Raw genomic sequence first — 21,181 nt, 5'->3', positions numbered from 1 at the left:
AATTTCTGCTTACCAAATGAGGTCTGATGAAGAAAGATAACATTAAACCTAACATCTCCAGAACGAAATGATATGTAAATTTCTGCCATCTTCTATTTTACAATTAAAACTGAATTTACAATTCCCAATTTATAAAAGTGAGAAAACTGTCAAATACTGTTTCCGAAATAATAAAACAAGAAACTATGTACTGGCATTCTCAATTGAAGGACAAAATAAAATTTTTGCTATTTTTACATAGAATTAACATTTAAAGATTAGGGTGCAAAGAGCTGAATATTATTTAAAGGGTGAAAAACTACAGCATGCTGTTGTGCAGAGGGACTTGGGAGTGCTTGTGCATGAATCGCAAAAAGTTAGATTGCAGGTGCAGCAGGTTATTAAGAAGGCAAATGGAATGTTGGTCTTCATCGCTAGAGGAATTGAATTTAGGAGTAGGGAGGTAATGTTGCAACTCTATAAGGTACTGGTGAGACCGCACCTGGAGTACTGTGTCCAGTTCTGGTCTCCATATTTGAGGAAGGATATACTGGCTTTAGAGACAGTCCAGAGGAGGTTTACTAGGTTGATCCCTGGGATGAAGGGGTTGACTTATGATGAAAGATTAAATCATCTAGGATTGTATTCGCTCGAGTTCAGAAGAATGAGATGAGATCTTAGAAACATATAGGATTATGAAGAGTATGGATAGGATAGATGTAGGAAGGTTTTTTGAGCTGGCCGGGGAAACTAAAATGAGAGGACACAGTCTCAAGATTCGGGGGAATAGATTTAGGACAGAGATGAGGAAAAATAGTTTTTCCCAGAGAGTAGTGAATGTTTGAAATTCTCTAACCAGGGAAGTGGTTGAGGCTGCCTCATTAAACATATTTAAAATTTGGTTAGATAAATTTCTACATGATAGAGGAATTAGGGGATATGGGGAGAAGGCAGGTAGGTAGAGTTAGGTCATAAATTAGATCAGCCATGATCGTATTGAATGGCGGAGCAGGCTCGATGGGCCATTTTAGGCCTACTCCTGTTCCTACTTCCTATGTTCCTATGTAAAGATAGGATCACTTCTACATCTAACAATACACCAACAAGTTAGACTGGTATTTGAACATCAGATACACATTCCTCTGATAAACAAATAAAAAACTTCTAATTAAAAAAAATCAGAAACTGATGCAGCCAGTGGCTGAGATTCAGGGATCCAAATTGAATCCCATGCTTATATAAAAATAGTTGGAAAATAAGTTTATACTATGGGATGGAATGAAAGCGTTCATTAGAGGGCAAATAATAAGTTATGTAACCAAGATGAAGAAGGATTATAATCAGGAAACAGAGCAGTTGGAAAGGGAAATAGTAAATATAGAAAAAGAATTAGCAATGAAGGAAGATACAACTAAAAGAAGAGAATTGGCAGATAAAAAGATAAAATATGAAACACTACAAACATATAAGGTGGAGAAGAACATAATGAAGACAAAACAGAAATATTAAGAACTAGGGGGAAAAACGCACAAAATTCTAGCATGGCAGCTTAAGACAAAACAAGCTAAGAAAATGGTATTGGCATCAAGGAAAAAAGACAAACAAATCACATATAATCCAATGGAGATCAATGAAAACTTTAGAGAATTCTATGAACAATTATACCAAACTGAAAACGAAGGGAAAGAAGGGAAAATAGATGAATTTTTAACTAAAATTGAACTACCAAAATTACAAATAGAGGAACAAAATAAATTAACAGAACCATTTGAAATAGTAGAAATACAAGAGATAATAAAAAAAACTACCAAATAATAAAACACCAGGAGAGGATGGATTCCCAATAGAATTCTACAAAACATTTAAAGATTTATTAATTCCTCCCCTCCTGGAAGTAATCAACCAGATTGACAAAACACAAAGCTTACCAGATTCATGTAAAACAGCAATAATTACAGTAATACCAAAGCAAGGGAAAGATCCACTCGCACCAGCGTCATATAGACCAATATCATTACTTAACACAGATTATAAGATAATAGCTAAACTATTAGCAAACAGATTAGCAGATTATGTACCGAAAATGGTAAATCTAGACCAAACTGGATTTATTAAAAAAAGACGCACAACAGACAATATTTGTAAATTTATTAACTTAATTCATGCAGTAGAAGGGAGTAAAGCGCCAAAGGTAGCAATTGCTTTAGACCCAGAGAAGGCCTTTGACAGAGTAGAATGGAATTATTTATTCAAAGTATTGCAAAAATTCAGTTTACCAGAGAAGTATATTAATTGGATTAAAGCATTATATAAGGGGCCATTGGCGGAAGTGACAGTAAATGGATATATATCAAAGCAATTTAACTTAAGCAGATCAACAAGGCAGGGATGCCCACTATCACCCTTATTGTTCGCGTTAGCTATAGAACCACTAGCAGAATTAATAAGAACAGAAAATAATATAAAAGGGATAAAAATAAAAGACAAGGAATATAAAATCAGTTTATTTGCGGATGATGTTATAGTATACTTAACAGTACCAGAACTATCAATAAAAGAATTATATAAGAAATTGAAGGAATATGGAGAAGTGTCGGGTTACAAGATTAACGTAAATAAAAGTGAAGCAATGCCAATGAATAATGCGGATTTTTCAAAATTTAAGAAGGAATCACCATTCAGATGGCAAATGCAAGCAATAAGATACCTAGGTATACAAATAAATAAAAATCTTGGCCATCTATATAAATTCAATTATTATCCACTAATAAAAAAATTACAGGGCGATTTAGAGCATTGGAAAGATTTACCATTAACACTAATAGGAAGGATAAACTGTATTAAAATGAACATTTTCCCAAGGAAATTATACCTATTTCAGGCATTGCCAATACACTTGACAGAGAACTTCTTCAAGGAGTTAAAGAAAATAATAAGGAAATTTTTATGGAAAGGGGGGAAATCGAGGATAGCACTAGATAAATTAACAGAATGGTAAAAACAAGGAGGCTTACAACTGCCAAACTTTAAAAATTATTATAGAGCCGCACAATTAAGATACCTATCAGATTTTTACCAAACAAGGGAAAAGCCAGATTGGACTAGATTAGAACTAGATAAAATAGGGGAAAAGATACCTGAACACATATTATATAAATGGGATGAAAAATTGGTACAACATAGGAGTTCTCCAGTATTACATCTGCTCAATATTTGGAAGAAGATTCATGTAGAAAGGAATAAAACAAATTACCAAATACCAAAACTAATTATGACGCAAAATCAGTTACTCCCTTTTACAATAGATAACCTTTCCTTTTGAGAATGGGAGAAAAAAGGGATCAAAAGAATAGAAAATTGTTTTCAGGAAATAGATTATTATCCTTTGAACAAATGAAAGATAAATATAATATAACTCAAGATACAGTGCTGGCATATTACCAATTGAGATCCTACTTGAAGGACAAATTAGGAAGCAGTCTGAGGTTACCAGAGGGAAGTAACTTTGAATATGTGATTACAGATACAATGATAATCAAAAGATTTATAACAAATATGTATATTAAACTGCAAGAAAAGGAGAATGAGGAAACAAATGGTAAAACTAAACAAAAATTTGAACAAGATTTAAATATAAATATAAAAAAGGAAACATGGGAGAAGTTATGTTCTGGAACGATGAGAAATACAATAACTACGAGGTTACGTATGATACAATATAACTGGATACACAGGCTATACATTACACCTCAAAAGTTAAATAAATGGGACCCAACAGTATCTGACAGATGTTTTCATTGTAAAAAAGAAATGGGAACAACAATTCATGTAATCTGGACATGTGAGAAAGTAGAAAAATTTTGGGAAGATCTAAACCAGATATTAAATAAAATTACAGAAAACAATATACCAAAAAACCCAGAGATCTTCCTTCTAAGTAACATAAAAAAACAAAGAATTTGGACTTGATTTGGATGGTGCACAAAAAAGATTTGTTAAGATAGCTCTAGCCGTAGCAAAAAAATGTATTATGTCAACCTGGAAATTGGAAGATAATTTGAGAATACAACAATGGTATATAGAAATGAATAAATGTATTCTATTAGAAAAAATAACATATAGTTTAAGAAATAATATTACAATATTTGAACAAATATGGGAGCCATACATGAAACACATTAGAGAAAACCTACCGGGGACATCTACCACCTAAAATGACAGAAGGAGAAGGAAATGAAAAGAATTGACTCAGTGGAATTTCTTGTTTATTTTTATTGAATGACAACATTGTTTGACTGGTTTAATGTATCTTAGATTTTGTACTTTAAATGGATGGGGGGGGAGGTAGGGAGGGTGGGATGGGAGGAGGGAGGGGGGGAGAAAATTACACTGTATATATTTGAAAAGGAAAATGTATGTATCATGGTCAATGTGGTTTATGGTGTGAAAAATAAAAAAAAATTAAAAAAAAGAAAATTGAAGCTGGCAGAAAAATGTGTCATCATTTGGTACAAAACTAAGAATTAAATTTCTTTCAAAAATATTTAAATGGTTATACAACAAGCAGAATATCAAGTTAAGATGCATGCTGTAAATAAAGTTTAGAAAGCTTACATCTTGATGTGTGTATCTGCCATCTACGATTGTTGATCCTGTCAGCCCTCCTGGCCCAGATGCAGAAAGTGCTAGTCGGTGGCAAGCCACAAGGCTCCCTGTAACAAGTTTCACGATTTCAAAGTTCTTCTTCAAGTCTTGTACGATGCTCTGGAGGAAGAAATTTTCAGGAAAAGCATTTAATTTTCCAAATTTAGTTTAAAAATCATTATTTGTTCAATTTTAAATGCTGAAAACAAGGGCTGAGGAATAGTGTAAAAAAAAAATCAAACCAAGATTTTAAAAACCGGAAAATCCATCATGGCCTAAATGATGGTGAAGGAAAATCAAAACTTCCTCTCAAAACAATGGCACACATCTATTAGAAATCCAAATTCCTTCCTTAAAAACTAATCTACGTTGTATATTTAAATAATATATTTAATGTGATGTAGTGTTCAAATCTATTTAAATGCCTGAAGCAGACAAAGATTAAAATCTTGCTTTTACACTTTCACCATGATTGTCAACTGTGGAACGAGGAGAAAAAGTTATTGTTCCATTTTGTGGAATAATGAAGATAAAAATGAGTTGTCTTCTAGTCAAACGGTTTAGAATTTGGTACATTTGTGAAGTACTGGAGCATAGGTTATTGCCCTGGAGCTGAATGGGAAGATGCTCAGACCCCAGCTTCCATGAGCCAGATGTAGTTATCGGGCATTAAAAATGATCAGTACTTTACTGGATAATCTCACCAATATGGTCCCCTACAAAATGTTAAACCCAGAGCTTGGTTTACTACGTAATCATATGGGTGTGATACCTGAGGAAAAAATGTACAGAGGGACGAGGTTACAACAGATGATAAAGGAAATGGAAGAAAACAAGAGTTTGAAATGTACAAACAAGGATGAATTGCCTGAGCTGAGACATATGACATTTAATACTGTCAAATATTTAGTAGTGTACATAAAAAGAAAACAAACATGGGACTGAAATAACTAGGGCTTGACAGGATTACTCACAAAGAACACAGAAGTTACAATAAAGTCAATACAATGCTAAAGTTTGCAATTAAAATAGAGGGTGCAAAGGAAATTTAAGTACACATCAAAATACCTATTTCACCTAAATAATTAATGCATGGAATGGAGAATCAGTTGGATATAACAATGAGGGATAGAATTTTGGACAAATCAATTAAGCCAAAAATTTTGTTTGAGCAATTCTTGCCCAACACATCCTTGTACATGGTTGGTAAGCTTGTTTAACATTTATTGGTAACAATTTCTTCAAACACCAAATTAAAGGCAGAATTCGTAAGGTAACAATCTCTGGATTTCCAGCTGAGCCACGTTCAGATTGGCACATGGTTCATATGATTAATGAATTAAATTTGTGGCTAAAAGATTGGTGTGGGAGGTGGGTTTGAAGTCATGGGACATTGGCCCCAGTATTGGGGAAGGGGGAGCTATTCCGATGGGATGGGCTCCATTCAAGTCATGCTGGGACCAGGATCCTGGCGAATTTCATATCTCGTGTTGTGGATATGGTCTTTAAGAGCAGCTTGTGGTCAAGCCCACTCAAGAAAAGCCAATTCTGGATTTGGTGCTGTGCAATGAACCAGATTTGATTAGGGAGTTCAAGGTAAGGAAATCCTTGCAAAGCAGAATAAAATGACAGAATTCTCTCTGCTGTTTGAAAGGGAGAAGCTAAAATCAGATGCGTTAGTAATGCAGGTGAGTAAAGGTAATTACTGAGGCACGAGAGAGGAGCAGGTCAATCTTGATTGCAAGGGGACTCTTTCAAGGATAATGATAGATCAGCAACGGTGGGAGTTTCTGGGATTAATTTGGAAAACGTAGGATCGTTTCATCCCAAAGAAGGGAGGATGAGGAAACTGTGGCTGACAAGGGAAGTCAAAGGTAGCATAAAAGAGAGGACTTGCAATATTGCAAAGATTAGTCAGAACCGAGTGAATTGGGAAGCTTTTAAAAAACAATAGAATTGAATCTGGTGCTGTCTGAAAGAAGTTGGTACATTCTCCCTATGATCTGAGTGGGCTTTCTCCAGGTGCTCTGGCTTCCTCCCAGCCTCAAAGTGTACGGTGGTTGTAGGTTAATTGGGGCATTTGGGCATCACGGGATTGTGGCTTGGAAGGGCCTGTTACCATGCAACTCTGCTGGAGTTGGATCTGGCGATGGAGTTGTGGGTTAGTAGCATGAACAGGAGTGGTCTGAGCACACAGTTCTGAAGTGCTCCAGTGCTCAGCGTGATGTTCTGTTGCTAACCTGGACAATCGTCTTTCTGTTTGGAAGTCCAGAATCCAGTTATAGATGGGGGCTGTTGAGTCCCAGAGAGGACAGCGTCTCCACCAGCCTCTGGGGAGCAATGATCGCATTAAATGCCGAGCTGGTCGATGAACAGCAGCCTGTTGTATTAGGCTTTGTTCTCCAGGAGAGTTAGAACAGAGTGGAAGGACAAGGCTATAGCATCATCAGTGGAACAGTTTCTTCTATAGGCGAATTGAAATGGGTCCAGTGTCTCTGGGAGATGTGCTTTAATGCATCCCATCACCAGACGCTCAAAGCATTTCATTATGTCAGTGCCACGGGTTGGTAGTCATTGAGGCTTGTTACTGTCACCGTCTTTGATACTGGGATGATGGTGGCTGCCTTGGAACCTGAGGGAATGGTGGACTGCTGCAGTGAGGTGTTGACAGTGCTCATAAAGACCTCCTTCAATTGGTCTGCGCAGTCCTTCAGCACCCGACCACCTTGTTCAGAACATTAAAACTTACTGATCCAAAGTCACACATGATTTTTACCTTGTCTTGTTTTTGACAGCTTTGTTTGATGAAAGATCTGGTAATCTCATGAAGCTGACGCAATGCTGGAACCACCCACACTGGCTGTTGGTTATTTTGCTGTGAGGACTAAAGGAAGGAAGCACAATTTAAAGCATACAAAATTGACCAACTTTTGATTGATGCAAATCGATCAAAAATATTTCCAGTGACCTAATCCATACAAATATTTAGTCTGCACGAGACAAAAATATAGTCACTTCCCAATAATGCCATCACATGCATCAACTGTAAATAACTTGATTAATTTCATTGCAAAACACAAATGAGTGCTTTTGCTCATAAGATGGCCAAGAATTGTTATGGGACGGGAGGTAGTTTCCTGTAAAATAAATTAAAGAGGTGGGAAACTAATGGAATGAAGATGCTGGAATTTGGAGCAAAATACAAACTGCTGGAAGAACTCAGCAGGTTAGGGAGCATCTGTGGAAGGGAAATAGTCAACATTTCAAGTTGAGACCCTGCATCAGGACAGGGTGCAGAGGAAGTTAGCCAGTATGAAGAGATGAGGTGGAGGGGTGAGGTTGGAGCGTGGAGGCAATAGCTGGAACCAGGTGAGGAGGGTGATGAAGGGCACATTGGAAGATAGAAGTGCAGCAGAGGCGAAAGATGATTAGTGAAGATTAAAGGCTGCAGATTCTGCAATCTGATAATGAAACTGACATGAAACCAGATAAATGAGGAACAATGGAATCAATGGGAGGGAGAATAGGAGATCCAGTGGATTAAATGGGCAACAGTGGCTGATGGGCAGATGGAACTAGGTGGCAGAGAAGAAAAAAAGTATATATGGGAGTCTGAGGTTGGAAAGGTGGTGGGGGGGGGGAATGTGTCAGTGAAGCTGTGTGGATAAGGAGAGAAAGGAAGATGGCCGTGCAGGTTCCCCATTCTCTAACACGCCTTTACACATTGGACACTCCAATATCATCTTTTACCCTTCACTTCCAATTGATGATGTGACATTATCTGATGGCATCAATATTGACCTCTAATTTCCAAATACCCAGTCCCATTCCATTTTCTTTTTTCTTCCCTCCCTCTTGCTCTTCCTCATCTCTAACTCCTTTCCATTCCTTCACCTGCCTGTCACCCACACCTTTCTTTTCCAGCTCCCTTCGCTTCTTTTCTCAACCCTCTACCCCATCAGCTCTCACCTGCAAGCCTTCACTCCTCCTCCTTATCTGGGCATCTGCTCGATTTTTGGCATTCCTAAAGCCCAAAACATCAAATGCTTATTGCATTTCATGGATGCCGTGTGACTTGGTGATCTCCTCCAATACATTTGTGTATTCTTGTTCTCCGTCATCTGCAGATTCCTTGTTTACCTCCATGTGATATTATCTGTCTTGACTTGTCCATTCCATTCACTCACTCTGAAAGCGCAGTCCTCAACTCACTCTCCACCAGTCCTAACTTCTTACCAAACCCATACACAAAGGCCTTTGTCATCTGCTGGAATGACTTCTACCTTTTGGAGACTGGATGGCAGCCCTTGCACACATTCTCATACTAACTCCAGACCATGAACCAGCCAATGAACACCAGGACACTCTCTCTCTCTCTCACACCAGAGATATTCTCATCATGAGATCTTCCTTCCAGAGCTTCCTAGCATGCACTGTGGCCTTTCACCTCTTACTTAAGATTTACAGACAGGTCTGTCCTGGAATTAGTGTATTTTATGCACTTGATTAGCTGACACAGAAATTCCAATTGTGTGTGTCCAATAATATGCTAAAAACATCCAATCAGTTAGGGAATAATTAATGAATAGAAATTAGATTGAAATAATAGAGCAAACTGGGAAAATAGCAACAGTTTCCCCACAGATAAAATACTATGGGTGGTTTATAAATTGTGATATGTAAAGAGATTAAGCTTCAGAATGATATACGGGTTTAAGGTTATTGCGCGCAAAGCAGATAATGAGTTTAATATCTTATACATTGTCCAATGCACGTATACACCGAAATACTTGCATACTGCAGCTGAACAGGTACTTAAAGAAAAATATTGTATACATTCAATAAAATTAGATAATTATAAAAAAATCAACCAGTTGAGCCAAACAACCCATTTCAGTGATTAATTCCTATTTATTTTTACATTATTTCTCCCTAGTACTTTAATTGGCATTTAAGCAAACATACAGAGAGTATTAATTTCCCAAATTTAGTTTACCTTTTTAATGTCTTCTATACATTTAATAATGTAACTTCGCTTGATTTGTTCTTTTACTGCATAAGCTTCACTGAGTATGGTCAGGTGTTCTTCCAGAGCTGGCTGGACCAAGTTGGTGGGAAGCGCTGGTAAATGGGCAAGCTCCCAGAGCACCTCCAGCACCTTTTGAAGATTAGTTGAGGAAAGGGAGGAATCACAGAAATGAAGTGAGCATATTTAAAAAAAATAGAATCATATGCAAATTTAATTTCCGAGGCACTGAAATTAGGGTGCAAAGTCACAGCGTGTTCTTCCAAATAAATTCTTACCTTTCCTGTGGTATTCTCAGAACGTGCTTCACGACCAATTTTTCCAATAAGACTGAGAAGTTTTTGTCGAATGCGATCACTTTCAATTTCCCAACTCTTAATAGAAACAAAGAAAGTTTACAGAGTTCTCAAAAAAGTTTTCAATCATCACCAAAATGACAGGAAGTGTCAGTGTAATAAAGCAGCACTTACTTGCCATTTACCTATTGACTAACAGGCAGTTAGGATTTTCTCAGATCAATAACTCATCTCCAAACTTTAGCATTCAATGGCAAGATACAACATCATGGGAAAAATTCTGGAGTCATACATCATACCACTGTAAGATGATGTATTTGTTGGAGACGGAACATTGCACCAGGTTATCCATGATGGAGCCAATACAAATACTTCATGATGAAATATTTTTAAATTAAATATACTATGCAATCTTTCATTTTGTAAAATTAGATATTTGATTTGCTAGTCTCTGATGGCATTTCACCAACAGTTTTGAATGCTTGTAAATGTTTCAAAAACCAAGCGTTTTCAAAAATTTAAGAAAGTTACAGTTCAGTGTGTCCTGGGCACATGGCTTATCCAAACTTTTTTTTTCCATTCATTCTAAGACTGAGGTTTGTTTTACATAATATTTCTTTTAACACCCAAGGCCATTTGGGTGTTAAATCTTCCCAGTGGCTTCTGCAAAATCCTGCTTTGACTATTACCAAGAAGAAGTTGCAATTTATTTTATCAGTATTTATCACCCCTACTATTCATTGTACACGTGGTGAAATTATTGTATGTTCTGGAGTACAGCATTCAATAGCCACATTATTGTTTTCTTCATCTAAAGCCTCCCCAAAAAGAACTGGGAAGAATAATTGAAATCATTCTTTTACTAAACTAACAAGTGTTGTATATGTTTGGTTTTTAAATATTATTAAACAACTTTTCTGAATCTACTTGTTTATGGTTAATCTTACAACTCAAAATAATTCAAAAATACGATGGAAATTAGTGCTATAACCCAGTGCAATCATGTCTAATAGCATGAAGGATGATCATGGCCAGTTGATATGTTGGAACGGGAAGAAAACATGGGAAATTTGAGGGGGGGAAGAAATGAAGTATTAAGTCACTATGATTGCTTAATTGTTTAAAGTAAAATATCTAACAGCAAATCAATATGATCGACAACGCAAATATCAGTGGTCACTTACCTTTTGAATTAAGATAAAGAGATGGTTCAGTTGATCGTAGCTGAACTTGGCAGCAGCAGCAGCAATAATGGTATGAATATTTTCAATGACAGTTGAAGATTGTCCTGACTTGATATAAACAGCAAATTGTAAATAACCGGGCTTGCAAGCAACATTGCATCTAACTGTCCTTTACATATTACACATTTCTCTTAACCACTCCACCCAAAAGTGAATCTCATGAGCAATGTCTCTTGAAGAGGATCATGCATTTCAAACATCTTCACACTGATCTCATTTTAATTTACCTCACTGCTCGTGCAAACTCCAGCAATTCCAATAACCAGTCTTAAGCCAATTTTACCATAATTTATTGAATTAAATACATTTTCAAGTTTCATATTTGCTACACAGTAATAAGTTGTTCAATTCAGTGATTAAAAAGTGACTCTTTTACAATGCTCTTAAAATGCTTAAATTGTTAATTAGCCTTTAGACTGCCTGAAATTTGATAATCTTTGAAATCAAGGAACAATCTATGACTGGATTTTTCAGACTGACACATTCCAATCTCTCTCCACAACAAGAGAGATACTGAGGCTTTAAAGGAAACAGTAACAGGTTAAAATCATCGCACAATCAGCAGACTGAACCACTTCGTAGTGGTAGTTGACATTATCATCTACCTCCCCATCTCGTCCCACCACCTTGCTACTTCTGTTTCATCTCTGTGCATATATTAAAAAAAACATATCTGGGGTTGATACAATATTAATTTTGAAAATAGAATTATCTGCTGAAAATGGCAGAACTGCTGGAGCTGCTTTAATGGCAGCGCTGCCACTGGTGCAGACCCAGGAGAGCAGGGAGGAGAAACACAGTGCTGCAACGCAGAGGCCAACTGTCCACCTGTAATGCCAAAATCCCCATACAGGATTTAACCAGCTTGTTATAGGGACTTTTTTTCTAATATACAAACACCCTGAAAACTGCAGAGGTTCAAACCTGATGACCACAAGGGGTTGCGGACTCCTGTGGATTACTGAGCCAACACGGCACCAGAGTGGGAGAACACCTGCCAAGATTAAGCCAAGGAGACAACCCTACAGGAAAGGTGACCATGGCAACAGACTAGCGAGGGACTCGGGGGCTGAAGAACTCACACCAAGCTGCAGGAGACTGGCTTATGGGAACCAGGTATCAGGACCGGGTTTCAAGAGGGACTCCCAAAGGGGCCTCGGGCACAAAAAGCTTCCTGATTGTATCAGAGGTTCAGATCTGGGAGGTCAGGCTTGATGATGGATTGAACAGGAGACTGTGTGGCTGCAGGAGCACTGGAAGCAAATCCATGGACTTTCAATATCCCTGAAGAGACTCATTTGCTTTTCTTTTTCTTATAATTTAATGAGCTGGGCACCTAGTGACACCTTTGTGTGCTTTTATAACAGGCAAAAGTTGACTAATTTGGTGATTATATTTTGTGTATTAATATATGACAATAAAGAAAACTTGAATACAACAAAAGGATTATTTCATGTCATTGCAATTTTTTTTAAGGAAAAGGAATTTTGGAATCCTTATTTGTCTAGTATGGGAACTGCAACCTGTTGTACATTTACATAGATTCAGGAAGTTTAATTGAAAAGTCAATCCTGCTCACTGGGGTGTCACGGTTGCCGTAGCGTTCAGCGCAATGCCTTTATAGCACCAGCAATCAGGACCTGGGTTTGAATCCTGTGCTGTCTGCAAGGAGTTTGTATGTTCTCCCCGTGTCTGCATGGGTTTTCCCTGGTAGGCTCCGGTTTCCTCCCACCATTCAAAATGTACTGGGGATGTACATTAATTTGGTGCAATTAGGCGACATGGACTCGTGGGCCGAAATAGCCTATTACCAGGCTGTATGTCTAAATTTAAATTGTTTCTCCAGAAAATGACGTGATGAACATTCACAAGAGACCTGCACGTTGGGCAATTATGAGGCAATCATGTTGCTGGAGTCTAGGAGTAACACACAGATCACATTAGCCAAAGTTGGAAGATTTTCTTTCTTAAGGTGTGAACTTGGTGCCTTTTCACAACAATCCAAAATTGTATGGTCATTATTGGTGATATGCACTACAGTATTTTGGAATTATTTCACACTCAACTTGAACTCTGCAGTTAGAACTTGCACTCACCTCTCCAGACAACATATTTAATGAATATTAGCTCAATAATTTAAGCATTATGTTTCCATAATACCACACACTATACCTGAATGCGCCAAATCTTGGTAAGTTCATCCAGAGAGAGTTTACTGCCCAGCAGTTCAATTATTCCCTTTATTCTATCACAGTATTGTGCTTGATCAATATTTCCTGTAGAATTTGAACAAAAAAATGATGATCAAGACATGAAAATAACATTCAAATGGAACAAAGCAGCTTCTGCACAAGCATAGCTAACCTCAACAATGAAACATACATGAGAGCTCAATCCCCAAAAAGGAAGGAAAAGGAGAGCAATCGTGATAGGGGATTCAATAGTTAGGGGGATAGATAAGAGATTCTGTGGGAGAGATCGAGTATCCCGGATGGTTTGTTGCCTCCCTCCATGGTGCCAAGGTCCGCGATATCTCGGATCGAGTTCTTGGTATTCACAGGAGAGGGTGAGCAGCCAGATGTTGTGGTCCATGTAGGACCAATGACGTGGGTAGGAAGGATGAGGAGATCCTGCAAAGAGAGTTTAGGGAGTTAGGTGCAAAGATTAAGGACAGGACCTCCAGGATCGCAATCTCAGGAGTGCTTCTCGTGCTACGAGGCTAGAAATAGGAAGTTAACGCAGCTAAAGAGTTGGTGCTGGAGGGAGGGCCTCATGTTTCTGGACAATTGGGCTCTGTTCCAGGGAAGGTGGGACCTGTGCTGACAGGATGGTTTGCATCTGAACTGAAGGGGGACTAACAACCTTATGGGTAGGTTTGCTAGTGCTGCTCCAGGTGGGGGGAATTTAAACTAGATTTATAGGGGATGAGAACCAGAGTGTGAGAGCAGATAGTGAGGTGAAGGAGGATAAAGGTCATGCGAGGACTGCATAAAAAGGCAGAAATCAAAGATTTGTACATGATGGAAATGTTCTCAGGTGTATTTATTTCAATGCAAGGCATATTGTCGGAAAGGCAGGTGAGCTTAGAGCATGGATTGGCACACGGGATTATGACATTATTGCTATTAGTGAGACTTGGTTGCAAGTGGGGCAGGACTGGCAGCTCAATGCTCAATGTTCCGGGGTTTCGTTGTTTCAGACCTGATAGAGGGGGAGGGATGATAGGGGGAGGAGTGGAATTGCTAGACAGGGAAAATATCACAGCCATGCTAAGAGTAGTGGTGGATGATTGCTTCTTGGACTGTGACGAGTGGTGTGCATCAGAGATCAGTGCTGGGATCATTAATGTTTGTCATCTATATCAATGATCTGAATGATAATGTGATAAATTGGATAAGCAACTTTGATGATACTAAGATTGGAAGCATTGTGGACAGCAAGGAAGCCTTTCAAAGCTTATAGAGGGATCCGGGCCATCTGGAAAAATTGGTCAGAAAAAGGCTGATGGAATTTAATACAGAAAAGAATGAAGTTTTACATTTTGGAAGGACAAACCAAGGGAGGACATACACAATGAATGGTAGGGCATTGAGGAGTGCGGAGGAAAAAGGGATCTGGGAATACAGATACTTAATTCCATGAAAGTTGTGTCACAGGTAGACAGGATTGTAAAAGCTTTTGGCACCTTGGCCTTCATACATCAAAGTATAGGTACACAATCCTTTATCTGGAATCCTTGGAGGACAGAGTGTTCCGAATTTCGGATTTTTCCGAATTTCAGAAAGCCAGATTTAAGCCCACCTGAATTGTGCTGCCGTATCCACCCCACCCTCTTCCAGTCTCGCTGCTGGTCTCCCCCCCTCTCACTCGCCCGACTTGCGCTGCCGGTCTCCCCACCTCGCTAGCCTGACACACTGCCTGTCTCCCCCCCTGCCCACCCGGCTCGTGCTGCCGATCTCCCCCCTTGCCCGCCTTGCGCTGCCGGTCTCCCCCCCTCGCCTGCCCGACTTGCACTGCCAGTCTCCCCCTCGCCCGCCCGACTCGGGTTGCTCTCTCTCTGCCCACTTGCCGGATTTTTGAGCTTTCCGGATTTTAGATGTCCGGATAAAGGATTGTGTACCTGTATTGAGTATAGGAGTTGGAATGTTATGGTGGGGCTGTTTAAGACATTAGTAAGGCCAAATTTGGAGTATTATGTGAATTTCTGGTCATGCATCTACAGAAAGGATATAGGTAAGATTGAAAGAATGCAGAGAAAATTTACTAGGATATTGCTGGGTTTTAAAGAGTTGAGTTACAGGGAAAGATTAAACGTTAGGACTTTATTTCTTGGAGCGTAGAAGAATGAGAGATTTGATAGAGGTTTACAAAATTATGAGGGGTACACAGAGTAAATGTGAGTAGGCTCTTTCCATTTAGATGAGGAGAGATAAATATGAGAGGACATAGCTTTAAGGTGAAAGGGGAAAGGTTTTGGGGAACATTAGGGGGAACTTCTTCACTCAGAGTGGTGGGAGTGTGAAATGAGCTGCCATCTGACATGGTAAATGTGGGCTCACTCAAGTTTTAAGAATAAATGAATAGATACATGGGAGAGGTCTGGAGGGTTATGGACTGGGTGCAGATCAATGGGACTAATGGAATAACATTTCAGCATAGACTAGAAGGGCCAAATGGCCCGTTTTCTGTGCTGCAGTGTTCTATGGTTCTAAATAACCTCCCAAATGTTGCAATATGTGTTCTGTATTTTATGAGACTGAATTTAATTATGAGAATAAAAGATTAATTTTAATTCCAGAAATGGCTCCATGATGCACATCCTGCTTCACCTACAGTGATATATGAGTATCACTCTCCAGCTATAAACAAAGAAAGTAGAGCACGTCTTCCCAAAATTTATGGCAACACTAAAAGAGTCACTAGAATGAGTCACCATTTCATGGAATTTGTCAGCTTTAATAATCACACAGAGGGGAGACAACTCAGTGTCTTCAATGGGCTATTAATTAGCATAAAAATAACCAACTTTATTACTTCTCATTGAGAAAGAAAATGTTAAAGAATTTTTTTTCTGTATTTATAATGGTGTGAAACTGTTAGTGTTCAACAGTATTGCACTTTGTAATTTACACTAATTTTGAGATTTTTGCACATGTACTACTTCACTGAACACTGGTTCCATGTAACCCAGTACTACCTATTGCATGGTCAGGTGGTTGGCGACTAAACCGGCTCCCCCACCAGGCTTGCCTGATTTGGAGGGTAGCTAGACACCCTCCAGGGTTAAAAACAAGATCTGTCAAAGGGCGGACGAACCCTCTCTTAGGGTCAACGGCCATCTAGCAAACATATGCTGTGAACCGTGGAAAGGGCATCCCTTGCATTGAAGCTTGGTCTAGCCATTCACTGAATTAGAATATCTCCCAGCTTTCTTGGACCTCACCATGTGGCTAGATCCGGGAGGGGATGTTGAGAGGGCGGGCCTGTGAAAATGCCTACTCACATAAATCCATTCATGCACACACTGTTCCTTTCTGAGGAGTGAGGAATCCTATCAAACCCAACAAACTGACTGAAAGGAACCATCAGCATCCTATGGGATGGGTAGCCAGAGAGCATTTTTGACTTCTTCCCTCTCTCCATATTATGGAATATTGGCTAATGAAATTACAAATCAGTGAATTAATAAGCAGCTTATATATTCTACTGTGTTCCAAGTGCTAAGAATGTACAACACTAAGTCTCTTTTATTTGCAAATGGCATGGACGTTCTATGGACAACTGAAAAAACACAGGTGTTCTCTCCTTTGTACTTGATGCATGCCACCTATTAACATATATAGCATTCTAACAGCATTAACATACATTAATCAAACATATTAAAAGTGATTAAATGCATAAAGAAAATTTTACGAGCTTTTAAACGATTACATCAAAAGTGTTAAAGAGGAAAGTCTTCTTTGATTCTAGCGCAATATATCAAAGAGCTGGAGAACCTCACCAGGTCACGCAGTGTCTTTTGGAAGCAAAGGTATCAAATATACAGGCCCCGAGTTCTTATTCAAGATAGGATCATTCATACTTTGATAAAGGGCTCATGCTCAAAACGTCAGTTTTATCCCATTGCTTTCTATAGACACTGTGTGACTTGCTAAGGTTCTTCAGCACTTTTTATCATTGCACATCAAAATGTTCAGTTCTCACTATTAAAGTTTGGCAAGCAATCAATTTATATTTTACATTGCAAATATAAGCTGCAATTAATGACAATAGCTAGAAAATCAGTCACCGTTTTTGAAAACATTTGCTGTTAACACTTCAAAGATATAGCATTCAAAGTCACATGATTTTTTAAATGTGCTAAATTCACCTTCATGATTGCCTTAATACAAATAATGGAGTAGCACAAGGAAGTTGATAATCACTCCGAATTGATTTAAATTATTATAATATACTGTCAAAATTCACTGTACCTTCAAGTGCTATTGACAGAACAGAATTTTCCACTAGCCAATCTAATAATCGGTCTGTATCAATCGCATTCTTCACAGACTTTGATAAGGTACTGTCTTCAATCAATTTAGTAACCTGAGGTACAAAATAGAAATAAACTGGTCATTCCTGAACATATTTCTCTCTAAACAATGTTTACTTCGCAATTGTTAGGAGGGGAAAAATTAATCAGTGCCTTAATCTTTATTGTTATTAATCCTGCTTCTACCACAAATCTTTAAGTATTATTATACATAAATAATTCAGGAGAAACTCCCATTGATATGCCAAAGATCAATTCTGCGATTCTCCATTTAAAAAAAATCAAGTAAACTGAAATCAGTCTGTAGAACACAAAAGGGCTAAGACAAACTAGCCAATTTAATTCATATTTCTTTTTTAAAAATTTTTATTTAATTGCATCATTACAAGGAAAAAAATGAATAAAACATTAATTAAATATCCATACCCAATGATACAAAAAAACCTTATGCTTTTCTCCCCACCCCCCCCACCCTTTTGGAAAGATACACATAACACTTAATTTACAATAATATTAGCATAAACAATCATTAACTGTTATTAAAAATTACTAATTAAGAGGAGTGGATAAGATAGAAAAAGATGGACAGAAAATTATCCATAATTTTTATGGTTTCCAAATACTATAAAAAATTTTGAACTCTATTCCTTGAACTATAATTTTTTCCAAAGGTATACAATTTTGCATCTCACTATACCATCGACTTAATAACACTTCTCTATCATCTTGCCATGATATCGCTAGACGTTTCTTTGCAGTTGCAAGACTTAAAAATTTTTCTTAGTATTTGTCCAATTTCAATTTTATATCCTTTTCATAAATATCTCCAAGTAACAATATTCTTGGATTCCTTGGTATCTTTATCTTCATAATAATGATAATAAACTCAGTTCATTCCAAAACCTTTCCACTTTTTTACAAGACCACATTGAATACAAAAAGGTCCCTATTTCTTTCGCACACTTATTTGAATAATTAGGATCAAGTCCATTTAGCTTATGTGGAGTGTAATACAATTGATGAAGTAAATTATATTGAACCATTTGATATCTAACATTTATTGTATTTGTAACACTTTCATTACATAATTTTGACCAAATCTCCTCCTGAATTTGTATATTTAAATCCTTCTCCCATCTGATTTTTGATTTATACAAATCTTTTTTCTTTACAGTCTCTTGTAATTTTATATACATGTTAGTAATAACATCTGTTATTATATCTTCAAATTGCCTTTGTTTCGGGAGTCTCAAATCTGCTCCCAGTCTTGTTTTAAACCTTCTTTCAAAACCATAGAATTTATATCATAATTGACAACTCAAGGCCTTCTTTTCACCTTGACAACTGAGCCCATTTGATCTTAAAAGAGCATTTTCATAGCCTTATCTTACATGGCTGAAATGCATCTTCTGTTTTCCCTTCAATTAGCACAGTCCTCCATCTTGTTTCCCCACCCCATCAATCTCCCTATATTTGTTGAACAATCTGGAAACCTGAGTATTATGTTCACAAAAATATCAGAACAGAAATATCAATAGGACATACAGTAATCAACATAATATGAATTTTATTGCCCAATCTCTCGTCAATTCATCACAAGTAATGGTTCAAATTTCAAGTTATTCTCGCCTCCAGTTATAAACAAATCAAAAATTTACAAATATAAAAATATTTTTATAAGATTATCTTACTTCTTTCAATGAATTCATTTTTGCACTAAAATGAGGAGTTTTCAACATTCGCAAAAGAATATCTAATCGGAGATCATCTACCACAGTTACCAATGCAGGTTGAAAACGCATACACAACAGTTTGATGGCAGAGAGAAGCTCCGGAATGGTCACCAATCTCTATATTGGACAAGAATTAAAAAAAAAAAATCAAATTTTTGCATTTCACCAACAAGCAGTTACGGTAGACAGCAATTTGAATATCTGGACGAAAATTTAAAGAAACTGCCCTTTTCTATCGCTAAAACTTGTAGTCTCATGAATAAAAAGGCCAAGTCTGGTGAACTATAGTGACACTAGGTGGGGGGGGGGGGAAGAAGAGAGCGAGGCCACTGTTAGATGACCAAGGATTTTTTTAAAAAAAGAGTAATTGTGAGCCGTACTAAATTAAGACAAACAACGCACGAATAAAACCAACATATACTGTGAATAATCATTCTTGCAGAAATGCCTATCAGAAGTAATGTGGAAACATTGCATCAAACTGGATTAACAAGAGATCCAACATTTTTTTTGTTTCTCATGAGCTCCCATAAAGTAGCAAAGAAAGAAAAATGAATAGTGAGTGCTATTCCTGGTAGTGTTGTCCATGCATTGTCTCCTTTTTGGGGAGAGATGCATTAAGGGTATGGATGCAAATCTCAAAGATGTGATTACATTTCAAATGAATTCAAGTTCAAGGTTATCATCATCTAATTGTACAACCCAACAAAAAAATGTCTCCCCAGACCTCGGTGTACGCGCAAAATCATCCAATACCCAATACAAAACAATCACTTCATCAAAGCGAGCAGCAGAGTTGGCATAGCATTTTGCGCCATGCCACTACAGTGCCCAATGATCAGGATCAGACCAAGGTATGAATCCCACACTGTCTGTAAGGTGTTTGTACATTCTTCCTTGGTCTGCGTGAGTTTTCTCTGGGATTCTGGTCTTCACCCACCCTTCAAAAATGGATGTAGGCTAATGGGGTGCAGACTCATGGGCCAAATTGACCTGTTACAGTGCAGTAGTCTAAATTAAAAAAATTAGTAACAATTTTGCTAGCTGGATGGCCAAATCTGGAATGAAGCCTCTGGAGCTATGCTTCTGTAATTAACAGTTATTACCACATTGCAACAACCCTTAATTTTCTAACAAGGTTAAAACAGAGGACATGCTTTAATAACAGCAATTGAGAAAACTCCAATGAACAGACCTTGTCTTTCAAATCTTTTTCTTCTAAACTTTGTACATATCTAATCATTTTATCAATGACAGGGTCCAGCATGGGCTGCAAAAAAAAAAAACAAGGATAGAAAATGTTCAATTCACAGCATACACTGGAATAACTATCTTGGCCTAAATTAAATCTTGTGCATTTAGCTCACTGAAAAGCTTGAAGTAATTTCCATTTTCTTGCAGTGAGTTCATTTCCTTCTTATACTTAACTAATCTGCTGAAGACTTGGATAACAGCGCTTACCTGTACCACCATGGGATTTAGATATTCAGCACAGACGCTCAAAGGCTGAACCAGGGCAGATACAGCCTAAAACAAAAAAAAGAGTAAATGTTTAAAATAACATTATTTAACCAGTTACGCTTATACAATGCAATTAATTTGTAGTTTCCAACATTACACCAATTAATCATGGGAAGTTTAAAAAAATATATGTATTTTCCCCTTCAGACATCACTCCAAATAAAGTTTTTATCATTAGAAATTACAGGACCATGAATAATCAT

General features: G+C 37.6%; 1 protein-coding gene across 1 annotated transcript in view; it reads right to left on the bottom strand.

Moving 5' to 3' along the window:
* Positions 1-21,181, bottom strand: part of usp24 (ubiquitin specific peptidase 24) — a 214,826-nt gene that overhangs the window by 144,411 nt on the left and 49,234 nt on the right. Inside the window, exons 8-17 of the mRNA XM_069938902.1 lie at positions 20,919-20,984; positions 20,653-20,727; positions 19,416-19,574; positions 17,663-17,777; positions 13,362-13,465; positions 11,130-11,237; positions 9,928-10,023; positions 9,620-9,781; positions 7,400-7,507; positions 4,594-4,743 (exon numbers count right to left, since the gene is read on the bottom strand). Coding sequence (XP_069795003.1) covers positions 4,594-4,743; positions 7,400-7,507; positions 9,620-9,781; positions 9,928-10,023; positions 11,130-11,237; positions 13,362-13,465; positions 17,663-17,777; positions 19,416-19,574; positions 20,653-20,727; positions 20,919-20,984 — 1,143 coding nt within the window. The remainder of the gene's footprint in view (positions 1-4,593; positions 4,744-7,399; positions 7,508-9,619; positions 9,782-9,927; positions 10,024-11,129; positions 11,238-13,361; positions 13,466-17,662; positions 17,778-19,415; positions 19,575-20,652; positions 20,728-20,918; positions 20,985-21,181) is intronic.

This window comes from Narcine bancroftii, chromosome 5 (assembly GCF_036971445.1).
Source record: "Narcine bancroftii isolate sNarBan1 chromosome 5, sNarBan1.hap1, whole genome shotgun sequence".
In the NCBI taxonomy this organism is placed as follows: Eukaryota; Metazoa; Chordata; class Chondrichthyes; order Torpediniformes; family Narcinidae; genus Narcine; species Narcine bancroftii.
Note: the sequence above shows the minus strand (reverse complement) of the source record. Positions and strands in the feature narration are given on the sequence as shown.